This window comes from Priapulus caudatus, unplaced genomic scaffold (assembly GCF_000485595.1).
Source record: "Priapulus caudatus unplaced genomic scaffold, Priapulus_caudatus-5.0.1 Scaffold187, whole genome shotgun sequence".
Taxonomy (NCBI): Eukaryota; Metazoa; Priapulida; class Priapulimorpha; order Priapulimorphida; family Priapulidae; genus Priapulus; species Priapulus caudatus.
In genome coordinates, this window is record NW_014577248.1 from 342979 (window position 1) to 355483 (window position 12505).

General features: G+C 38.4%; 1 protein-coding gene across 3 annotated transcripts in view; it reads left to right on the top strand.

Annotated features, from left to right (window-relative positions):
- The window catches only part of LOC106806964 (UDP-glucose 4-epimerase-like), a 15928-nt gene that overhangs the window by 1317 nt on the left and 2106 nt on the right, over positions 1-12505 (top strand). For 2 of the 3 annotated variants that reach the window (XM_014809151.1, XM_014809150.1), the window contains exons 2-9: positions 674-816; positions 980-1110; positions 2161-2274; positions 3150-3326; positions 3703-3883; positions 5260-5345; positions 5584-5661; positions 6049-6163. In XM_014809151.1, coding sequence (XP_014664637.1) covers positions 690-816; positions 980-1110; positions 2161-2274; positions 3150-3326; positions 3703-3883; positions 5260-5345; positions 5584-5661; positions 6049-6163 — 1009 coding nt within the window. In that variant the 5' untranslated portion in view covers positions 674-689. The remainder of the gene's footprint in view (positions 1-673; positions 817-979; positions 1111-2160; positions 2275-3149; positions 3327-3702; positions 3884-5259; positions 5346-5583; positions 5662-6048; positions 6164-12505) is intronic. The other variant, XM_014809152.1, reaches the window with a different exon arrangement.

Consider the following 12505-nt stretch of genomic DNA (forward strand, 5'->3'; position numbering starts at 1 on the left):
CCGATTTGAGCTCAAGTTGGATGAGTTACGCGTAGTAAATCGTAGGTATTATAAGGCTAGTAAATGACGAATTTCCCTTGTTTATTGATGTCACACTCCTCCCTATTATCTACTCCTGGTATGTATGCATAGGTATAGCGCCCTTAATTAATTCACCCTTAATTCGCTGCTAGAGTCAACATGGCGCCTGTGGCATTCAAGTACGTGACCAATCGTCTTCCTAACCTGTTTATATATATATGCCTTGCCAAGATTCGTGTGTTGACAGTATCGTAAGTACGCGGCGTTGTGCTTTACGTTTGAAGCTATATATCGATTTTAGTTCAATAAAGTGTAGTTTATTGATGGAAGAACAGTGATTTTCATCAGTGAGGCGGTGTTTTGGACAAATTTCTGTGTGGCAAGCTGAGAATTTGAGCGAGGCGGCCCGCCTCGCTCGTGTCAATGCAGGGGAAACACTGGTGTTATGATACTTATGCTATTTCTTACTCCAACAAGACAAAAATATCTATTGACATAGGTCATTATCGCAATAAATTATTTCCCTATTGATTGCACTTGAGAATGTGTTCTTGTTAATGTATCAAGCGTGTAGTTTCGGAGGTCTATATTGTAGTCCGATTTTGTTGTGAGTGTTTGCTATATATATAGATTACATTGTTTTGTTACGTAGACAACAGCCCCTTGAGATGGGAGAAACAGAGTATGTCTTTGTCACTGGCGGGGCAGGATACATCGGTAGCCACACGGTTCTGGAGCTACTAAACAAGGGTTACCAGCCTGTAGTCATGGACAACTTCTCAAATTCCTGTAAAGGTATGTAATCGTAAATGTTGTTGTAAAATTTGATTATGTTGATTAAAAATTTGTGGGGATTTTTCTGTCATTCGTGTACGTTAGGGTGCATGTATAGATATGTATGCAGCTAGGTAGTATCCGCCATGGTTCGGAGGTGATACTATCATCATGTTGGGTGCAGGCTGTGATAGTGCTTCCCAACGTGGCATTCCAGAGAGTTTGGTACGGGTTGAACAGCTGACAGGAAAGGAGATAATCTTCTTCAAAGCTGACATATTAGACAAGTCTGCTCTCAGAAAAGTGTTCAGTAAGGTACTGTTGAATTTTGATTCCAATTAGGCACTTTCGTTTGAGTTTTAGCATTCACTTTGCAAGTTACTTCAAATGTTCTTCTGATAACAGGTGTAAACTTTCCTCTAGAATTTGAGAGTATGTTATGATAGTAGATTTATAAATAATAGCACATATCTATAAATATCTACAATTCCGCATTCACATTTGTCATAAAACAACATTGAATTTCGAAATTGTTATTTTTGGGCGCTGACATGACACCCGCGACTGTGCTGCCACCCTGAAAAAGTTGCACATTTGCCTATTTATTTTGCACGTTACAGACCGAGGTCTAATAACAAAAGTGCAATTATATTTGTACCTAAATGCTATTTAACCGAACGATATTCATTTTAGGACAAATTTATCCATATTATAACTGAAACTGTATGTCGTTTGTAAGATATTGCAATTATTCTGCTCTTAAATTAATAAATGAGAAACACCCTCGGTCTGTAGCCTGGAGCCGAAACGTTGCTTTGCGCAACTTTTCAGTGGGTGCGCTGCCAGTGGCGCCACCGTCGTTGTAAGCAACAGTATAGCCGTCAGTTTTAAAACGTTAAAAAAAAATATTCCTAATAAATATTGAACCATAAAACTTTTTATGAAGCGTAATTTTAACCTATCTTAGCTGAAAATAGCTGAAGAACCTAGCGAAATAGTTTGTTTTTTGGTTTGTGTGTCAAATATTTCGTATTTGGTATATTTCACATTATTATTATACAATACAGTTTGTTGTGAGTTATTTCAATAAGATTTATTGCATGAATGCTATCTACTTAACTTATATGTGTGACTCTAGCTGTGTTCGTGTGTGAAAGTACATGTTAAAAACTAATATTGATTTAATTCTTGGCTTGTTTGCTCTAAGTTTCGAATACAAACATTGACTCAAGTGGTAACCCTTGTGAAGTCACATAGCACCTACTTTTACTAGCCTGCACACGTTTCAACCACATGTACAGTGTGTATTGAATTAATGCCATTTTCCCCTGTGTTTGTTAATTCCATCTGCCATTTTCGTTGCAGTACAACTTTCTTTGCGTGATTCACTTTGCGGGACTGAAGGCTGTAGGGGAATCCAGTACGATACCTATGTCCTACTATAGAGTCAACGTGGGAGGAACCATCAATCTAGTCGAGGTAAACTCTCCATGAGCAGACGATGATCAACTTACCTGTCTCCTGTAAAAAACTCATCGTTACCTTAGAAAAGATCTCACCTCCGATGCACCTTTCTGTTATCAAGAAGATATGGATAGTATACCTAAATGAAGTCGTAGCACGTTGAACAATGATTAACAGTTGTGTTTTTCCGGCGCATTTTGTGTTAAACAATGACTAACAACAGTCGGGTTTTGCTGTCGCGTTTGGTGTTGAACAATGACTAACAACAGTCGGGTTTTGCTGTCGCGTTTGGTGTTGAACAATGACTAACAGTCGTGTTTTGCTGCCGTGTTTGGTGTTAAATAATCACCAACAGTCGTGTTTTGCCAACGTGTTTAGTGTTAAAGGCATACTAGGCCCATTGATTATGCAATGTTGACGAATGCTAGAGTAACTGGCACCTTGTGTAGTTAATAAGTACATAACCTTGTAGCCAAACGCGTATTAGTTTGTCCAATATCACCGCTGGTTACATTACAAGCAAGACTTGAAATCGGTTGTTGATATTCATTTATGATTATTTCATGCCGTAAATGTCATCCAGGAGTCAAGCGATAACGTAAACATTTGTGCGGCCGGTATGTTTTGGAAATGCTGGTTGTATTATGTCTCTGACGTCATCAGTGATGTCAACCGTGGCTCACTACACGTGTACGCGGTCAATCAAAACGTTCTGAAAGTTCACATGTATTGTTATATGGAGAAATGAGTATGTACAGAGGTGGCACATAGTGTTAGCCATCGAATAAAGTTGAAAAGGAAAAATCGGTAAATTTTTGCCTAAAACCTTGAGAGTAACCTTAAACAATGACTAACAGTCGTGTTTTGTCGGTGTGCTTGCCGCCGCGCAGGTCATGAAGGAGTTTGGAGTTCACAATCTGGTGTTCTCGAGCTCTGCGACGGTTTATGGAGAACCCCAGTACCTGCCTCTGGACGAATGCCACGCGGTGGGATCTTGCACGAACCCGTATGGCAAGACCAAGTACTTCATCGAAGAGATCCTTAAAGATCTACATCATGCGGAACCGGTAAATGCTAGCTGGTTGCCGCGTACGGAGGCCTTGACAACCGCTTCTGATGTCTAGTCGACATAGCTGGTGCCAATAATTTAACCACTCCGTGCACGATCTTATAGTCCCGAGTCAGGCCCTAGGATTGACGAGATAGGTAGCCATATGAAAAGAGCATGTGTATATGTCACGTGTAGCCACCAAATTTAACCCTTGCTGTGTTTCAGACCTAATAGATCACAGCAATAGTTTAATAGTTTAGTGAAACCCTTGCAGCGGTCCAACATCGAATAATATATCGATATATAATATAATATAGTATAATATAATATATGTATATATATATATATATATATATATAATATATAACATAAGCAGGGAATTTTCCTTACAGAACTGGAACGTCTTCTTGCTGCGCTACTTCAATCCCGTCGGGTCTCACGCGTCTGGTCGCATCGGAGAAGACCCGCTTGATGCCCCCAACAACCTGATGCCCTACGTCTCGCAGGTCGCCATCGGGCGGCGCCCCCTGCTGAGCGTTTTCGGCGACGACTACCCGACAACAGACGGAACAGGTGAGCGTAGCTGCGGCCTCGTGTCGCGGGGTTCCCCGGCCGATTGTTTCTCGTTTGTGTTAATTGTTGGTGCGTTATGTCTCGCGTGGGTCGGTGTGAAGGTGATGTATGCAGGCTTGACGAGACTGGGAAGGATTAATAACTATATATATATACTAGCGAGATACCCGGCGTTGCTTGGGGAAATCAGTGGCGTTAGTCAGTTGGTGACCGCTTGGTTGAAAGGAAAATACCCAAAAAAATCCTACTATCTCTCTATCCATGCATCCATCCTTGCATCCATCCATTCATCGCATTCCATGCCATCCCATCCCATAGCACCGCATCCCATCCCATTCCATCCCATTCCATCCCATATCCCATCCCATCCTATTGCATGCCATCTCATCGCATCCCAGGCCATGCCATGCCATGCTATCCCATCCCATCCCATCCCATCCCATCCCATCCCATCCCATCCCATCCCATCCCATCCCATCCCATCCCATCCCATCCCATCCCACTGTATCCCATCCCATCCTATCCCATGCCATGGCATGCCATCCAATCCCATCGCATGCCATCCCATCCCATCCCAACAGTAAAAAATAATAAGAAATCAAAAGATAAAAGTCATTAAAATAAAAAAGTCAAAAATTATAAATAATAAAATGAAATTGTATAATTTTTATTAATTTTTAACTTTTTAACTTTTTTGAAATTTTTGAGTTTTAGCCAGAACCACCTCCCCCAGACGTGCTGATTCTGAAAATATATTTAGTTTTTCACTAGGCTGCGAAGTTCTCTAGTTATGCGCGAACACACAAATTCGGCTGAACAACTTTATATATATATCGATATTTATATATATAGTTAATTCTTATCTATATATGAATAAGGTGTCAAATTTTAATCAGCCAGCTTTTAGAGTGTATCTATCTTCATCAGGCTATACAATATATCTTGTATAGCCTGATGAGGAGAGATACTCTCAAAAGCTTGCTGATTAAAATTTGACACCTTATTCTATTTTTCTACATTTATATTCACATCTACATGTGTGTCTGTGTGTTTTTACTTCTCTCTCTATATATATATGCGAAATATTATGAATATTAATATGTATTGTGAAGCCTGAGGAAGAGACATATGTTCTTGAAAGCTCACAAAATAAAAAATGGACACCTCATTCTATATATATATATATCCTACATTATATAAAAAAAAGGCATTAGTATGGGCAGTGTACAAGTGCAGTGTCTGTGTTGACCAGTTTTTATATTTTATGCAGATGTTGTCCTGTGACATTGAGGTGGTTCTTGTAAAAAATGCCACACATGCTTGCTGAGTGCAACTCACTTGGAACGTGCGTGATCACAAAGCATTGTGTGTTGCAGGAGTGAGGGATTACATCCACGTAGTTGACTTGGCAGTTGGGCATGTGGCTTGTTTGAAAAAATTGCACGACAACCCAGGACTGAAGGTAGGACTGTATTATCTGGCCATTATATAAGTCTAGTTGCACCACAGTGGCGCTAATCAGGTAATGTCATTGATGTGTACTCTAACATTGTTTCCCGTTGTATCTGTATGTATGAAATAATAAATATATATATATATATATATATACGAGCACAATGTGTCCGTCTATTATGAGACCTAATGCATGAACAGCATAGGTCCTAACTCACCATCACTAATATTTTGTGTATTTCGTATAGATATACAATCTTGGTACTGGGCAAGGCTACTCTGTTCTAGAGATGGTAAAAGCCTTTGAGGCAGCATCGGGCCAAAAGGTATAATGGCTAGTGTATGTGATATTTAACATAAATTGTGGGTATGTGAATTTTATGATATGTACATTGTTTACTTGTGCACAAAAGCTTACATGTGATAGAATCCACCTTGTTAGAGTCCTGAGGATCCAATTGAGTTATCCTCTTTAACAATAAAAACTGTAAAGACATTTATAGCTAAAGATTTCTTTCTACATGACTATCTGCTTCTTTAAGTTACTGTTTATCATAGACTTTCTATATGAAGTATCAGAGTATTTCATATTTTTATTTGTCCGAAAAATATGAAGTCGCTACCTTCCTTCAAGATACTTTTATCCCAGATGTAGTTAGTTTTCACTTAAACTATGTGAAAATGTGCAACAATACATAAATGTTTTCTTGTAGGTACCTTATAAGGTTGTTGGCAGGCGATCAGGAGACGTGGCATCAGTTTACGCCGCCACCACACTAGCTTACGAGGAACTAGGATGGAAAGCAGAACGAGGGCTGGCTGAGATGTGTAAGTCTTGAAACATGTCTCTGAACTGAATGTTGCACTGCTAGAGTTATTGCACTTTATACATAGCGAGCTGATTGCTGCAATTTTTATTGCCTTAATGAGCCTGCCATAATTAATTGTGAACATTTTTTTTTCGCTGAGCCCCAGCACCCAATACAGAGCACCATAATATATCATTTATTTATCCAATATTTGTCCCCTGCATATTTTATCATGTTTAGGTGTGCTTAAAATGACTATTGCGAGATTTTTGCTCAGAAAAACTAAATATAGCTGAATATAGTCTCACCTGACAGCAAAAATATCACTGATTACACCAACATTAAAAATACTAAGATTTTATGCAGTTATAGAAAATTGGATATGAACGGAATGCTATTCAACATAAAGACATCGTAACAGCAATGCATCTTTATCGTGTCGCGACCATGCCCTAATGGCAGAATTGGAATGCTTGTATTTGGTGTCGGTTATGAATGACAAACAAGTGGCCGTGCCTTCACTGTGGTATGCAGGATAAGCGGTGGTGCCACCATAGCCTAATGCATACTTCCTGTTTAGTTCAAGAATGACAGAAGACCGAATGTTTACACAAAAACGATAAGTTCGAACTGAGGCAGTTTGCGGTGGTTCGAAGTTCTAAGAATTTTTATTGTTACTGTAGACAATTGCTGTTTACTCAAGCAATAATGGTAGGTTATCATGAAAGTGGTGAAAACACTGGAAATTCCGCAATAATCGCTTTACTATATCGAAACAAGGAACACTATTTTGCACCAAAGGGTTTCTCTTTCAGTTTCATGATATAGAACAATCTAGGTAATACTTTTGAAATTGGTGAGGCGGATTCTTCTATGTCAAACTGTTTTATTACGAATGGCCAGCAATTTTTGTGTGTCTTTCATTTGCATAATAAAAAATGGACAGAAGACAATCACAATGATCGTACTCATAATGGTTTCAGTAGGCTGTTTGAATGCACTGTTACACATTTAGCTTGTAAAGTAACAAAAATACTGTTATAGCGAAAGTTGCTAACATCGAGCTTATAGAAGGAATTTATTGAAAAGTGGGTTGAAGGTTTCAAACTCTCACAAGGCAAAAATCATTCTCATTCCAAATCACCAATAGTAATTCATAAATTTTCCTATCTAGGTACAGACCTGTGAGTTGGCAGTCAAGCACAAATCCGAAGGGCTTTGCAAGTACGTTGATTAATGTTTAACTTATCACCACAAAAGCAAGGGATGAATGGAGAGAAGTGATCACATTTTTTATTATGGCAAATGGCCTTTTAGTTTTAAGCTGGTTTGTAAACTTCGTTGTGATTATGCAGCACTGGTTATTGCAAAAATCCTTCGATTAATATTTTATAGGTGAATAGCTATTAAGATAAACTTAAATATTTGGTTGAGGGAACCATGACTATGAGTATGTATTAAAGAAAGCAAATGATCACAGTATGCATTCACTTAGTATCATAGCACATACAAATCACATTACAATGGATATTTTGCGATAGTTAAGTCTTCTCATCTACCCCAAGGATTTTAATTAAAACACCTAGTAATCCAATTATGATAACGATTGCTTCCAAAATCAACTTGTAAGAAAGATGGTAAATTACTTCGAACCACCAGTGCAATCCAACCTGCCTTTTGTAATTATAACTAATTCTGGTAATAACCAAGATAGAAGCTTCTCATTTTAAACAAGACAGATGGTTAACTATACGTCTTGAATTTTTGAATTAACCACATTAATTTCTCCTGTGCTTATGAGTCTGACTTTCCCTAGCTCGATTAGGCACATAGCACTAAACACAAAAACAAATTATGACTTTTACTATCTGATCTGCTAGACCTCACATTGCTGTTTCTAAATCTTTTCACATATAAACTGGTGTTGGTTGGCGTTGTTTGAGACTAACTGTAAATAGGGCAGTGTGGCATGTTGTGCACTAAATAGTTTTAATTCTGATTGCAGAAATAAACTTACTGGCTGTTTCTGCATAAGTAGTTATCTGCTATTTTTAGATCATGTATAATATCCTATGCAGGTGGCCTACAATCATTTATTTCTGGCACTAACTGGACGTGATGCGCACATGGATTGACACTTTGTGTCTCCCAATCACACCTTCCGCCGCAACCCGTGTTTTTAATAAGTTGAAAAGGTAGGACCATTACAGGCACCAAATCGCGACTCAGGAAACTAAATAGGTCATTCTTGCCTGGGCTAGAAACGGTTTTCTATGATAGAGTTTGGCCCAACCATACGAAAATAACACGCTGTTTAGCGACACTGTGCTACGCTCCTTCTTTGCGGCATTTTCGCATCTCCGTAGATCAAATAAGCGCGCGCCTTCTTTGTTGATGGCATGAAATGGGCGGCACCAACGTCAACCAGGTTTCTGTACGCGACTGTCTTTCGGCCGGCCCTGTTTTACTTTTCGTAAATAATGAAATGCCCGGCGATCCATTTCGCATCAAAGTGGAAAAATTCGACATTTTTAACCCCGCTTCCGGAAAGTGAACGAGTGGCGTCATTCATTGAAGCATTGAAGTTTTTGCTTAAAATTAAATAATTCCAAAAATCCCTGAACCGCGCTAACTCGATTGTTTTAGCAATGAACGTAGCTGTGTTTGTGACGTCTATTTCCCGCGCGCTTTATGCTTGGCTTAGCGGCCTCGAAAATGATATCGAGGCAGGCACGCTCGCAACACGCGTGTTGTTTACATATAGCTTGTGCATGAGGATGGGCGGTGTTGGGGAGTTCTGCGATGATAAACCTCAGAAAATTTTCAGAAATTTTTAAAGGTGCATGGAACATTTTACCAATTTAGTGGTGGCATTAGTCACCGATACGTCCGCAGTAAAGTACTAACCGTAATATGTTCACATACGTTCAGCCTTAGTGCACACAGGCGTCAAATCATTGTGAAAAATTTTGTGATATTTATTTTTATTGAGACGTTCCATGGCCTGTGGGCTTTACACGTCTGTACGTCAATGCACATGACATCAAGAGGCCCCAACTCGGAGCAGAATTTCAATCTCTGTTATTGTTTACGCTGAAAGCGTGATTGATCAGGGAGGGTGTCATGTAAGGAGGAGACATTTTCTTTGTAGTTCCGCAAAACACAAATTCCAACTTGACCCAATTTCAATTCATGGCCATTTCAATTGGAAGGCTTCTGCTACATCGGACCCCGACAACAGCCTTTGACATAACTAGTCACGAAATCAATGGTGTATATATGTGACCCGCCTTCAAGCCAAAACCAGGATTAAGTAGGAAATTCTAACAAATTGACGTTATGTGGCATATCTGAATAGATCAATTTATTACCTTAAAATATATATAATATTTGGGCTATATCTAAAGAATTAACCGATCTACAGCAATTTGAAAGATCGGGAAAACGACTTATTCCGGAAATATGCAGCTTTGAGATCAAAGCGTCCCCTTACAAAAAATATTTTTTTTTTTTATTTTTTTAATTAAAATGACCATGAATCAATCTAGAGATATCTGAACCTAAGATTATCCGGATTAAATAGCACTTAGGAATTTTTTTGTAAAAATCTCATTTTTGTCCAGTAGGTCCATTGTTCAGCTTGACATGTTGGCCGTGCTCATTACTCAAAACCAAAACTTGCGACTTAAGTCCGTATTATGCTGGAGCGGGTCGACATATTGCTGCTTATTTAGCCGCCATAGTTTCCTTATTTAGAAGCAAAGTCTTCATTGTTATCTTCTATAAACTACAGACCATCCACTGACCGCTGTGGAGGAACGATCGGCCGGGGGCCCTCGAATTTGCGCACGTCTCCACTGCGGACAGCGCTTCATACTTGAACATCCCCGCGGTTGCGTGCGCATATCCGCGACTGCGGCGTCTCACATCCGCGCGCAGCGGCTCAGGATCAACAGCAAAGACTGTGCACGGCAATCTTGTATCAATAGTCTCTTCTGGTTTTAAATGTGATTTGATATCAATTGTTAAATAAGCTGGGTGTAAAACGCGTTATTTCAAGTCCAGTTAATTCTGATAGTTGCTTTTCAGTGTAATAGATATTTATGACTGAAGTTCTGCCATATTTTAGCTTAATCCACTAACAATCAACGTGGAGATCTATCGGTTACTAATCGAAACAATAAAGACGTGTAAATTTTTGACTGTGCTGCAATATTGCAAATATTTTACTGCCATTAATCATAGGCCATACAGTAATTATAATGGGCAACCCCAGGATCAGGTTGTGAACAAACTGCAGTAATTATCCTGGTTCCTCGGCTGTACGGAAAATCCTGCATGTATTGTCTATCACTCGTATGGCTGGCAGAGTTAATAGTTTATCTTAATTATATTATACAAAGAGATGAAATTATTTTGATGTTATTGGCAATGATAGACCAAATTATGAATTATCGTTACATTGTGTAATTCATCGGGTTACGCATGGACTGTGTGTGTATGTCTTACTGGGCCATGGTGATGTAGCTTTAACTGAATGCAGGACACTATTTGTGGATAGTGGATAGAGTGTGTTCACGTTGCAACAAGGAAAATGCCAGATTGACAAATGAGTCATCTTGCAAGTATTTTGGCATATTTGCAGTCTGGTTACATCCATTATCCAGGTGCGATTGGTACAAATTTGTATAAAGCCACTTGCCATTCATTAAAAGAAAACAAATCCATTTATATAAGTACACAGTTGGCCAAATATTGTGTTTCGCCAGCATTATAATGCCTGCGTCATGTGAGTGACTTGCCAACGTTATTGATAGCTTGTTGATAGAGTTTGCATGCTCTCAGGTTTTTGCTGCACCATTTGTCACTGTTGGCATCTAGGCTAACCGCTCTCGTATAGATTGTGCAGAGCTCTGTGATTGGTGCTCTTCCTACGGCCATATAGTGTGGCGATTATTATTTTATAAAAAGGGATTTGGTTGGTTTGGCAATATGTTTTGCAAAGGTGTATTGAAATTTTATAATCTGTTAAAACTGTTTAACCCCAGAGGTTTTTTACCAGTGATGAGTTCAAATCGTGCTGCTGCCTAACGCACTGTCCTTTCTTTTGATTATTCTTTGTGTTTAGCCAAATTTTATATTTGCCTTGTGAAGGTCACTACCACAACAAGGTATTTTAAAACGTATGTCGTGTATGAGTCAAGCTTGAGATAACCATTCCTAATATAAAGCAAAGCGCGGCTATATTGACTTCGATATTGAATCTGCTATTGATTATGTATTGAATACCAATATAGGCTCTTTAATTAAAGCAGGAGTAAGATAAATTAGGATCCTATCATTTGATCTACTCCTTAATTAAAGTGAGTAGATATAAGTGAACAATAAATATTACAGAATAATATTGTTTTGTGGTACATATTTCTCTGCACATTGTTCTTCACCGCTAGGCATTGATTGATTGTTTATGTTTATTGTTGATTGATTTTGCTTATATTTTCTCACTACCCTGTCAGATAGAATAGTTAGGAAATAATAGCACTTTCACTGACCGGTCGAATTTTAGACATAATTATTAATAACGTGATCGGTATCATGGGTCCAAAAATATCTTGCCAACACGAACAATTGCGGAGTAAAAATCTCAGCCACCACAAACAGATTGTGAGCCAGAAATTTCGTAGCCTCAAACTGTTGAGGAAAAGCAATGTACTATTTGTAAGCATAATAATATTTAAAATCAAATCATTACAATCCTTAGCAAGGAAAATAAATATAATTTATTAATAAATAAGGTGTTATGATTTTATGATTTTATAATATGGTACGTACACACATATATAAGATTAATAATCTATTATATAATTACGTGATTAATAATTTTAATTCTAGCTGCTGTACTTAGATCATAGATATATACAACACATATGTTGTATATATCTATCTTAGTATAGCCCGAAATGAACATAACCATAAATAAGGAACATTCCGAATTAAAATAAATTAAAAATATCAAACGTAAAATTAGTACTGGTACCATCCCTCTCACAAGCTCGATATAGGGCTATATCGAGCTTGCCGAGAAGGATGGTACTGGTCTAACGAATAAATAACCTGCATCGGGGTCTTCTCGGCTTAATCTAGAGCGATACTTCCGATACCTACTCGCAATTGTGGTGCCACCTTGCAGATGAAAGGTGAAATAAACCAAATTTCGGCTTTGTTAGTTTGTTTTCTCCGGCGAAAGCGTAAAATACCACAACAAAAGTGATTAAAAAACCATTATCGCTTGTAGCAAAATAGCTATTGAGACGAAATTAGGGTAGGCAAAAAGCATAAAAAACACCATAGAGGCGAGAAA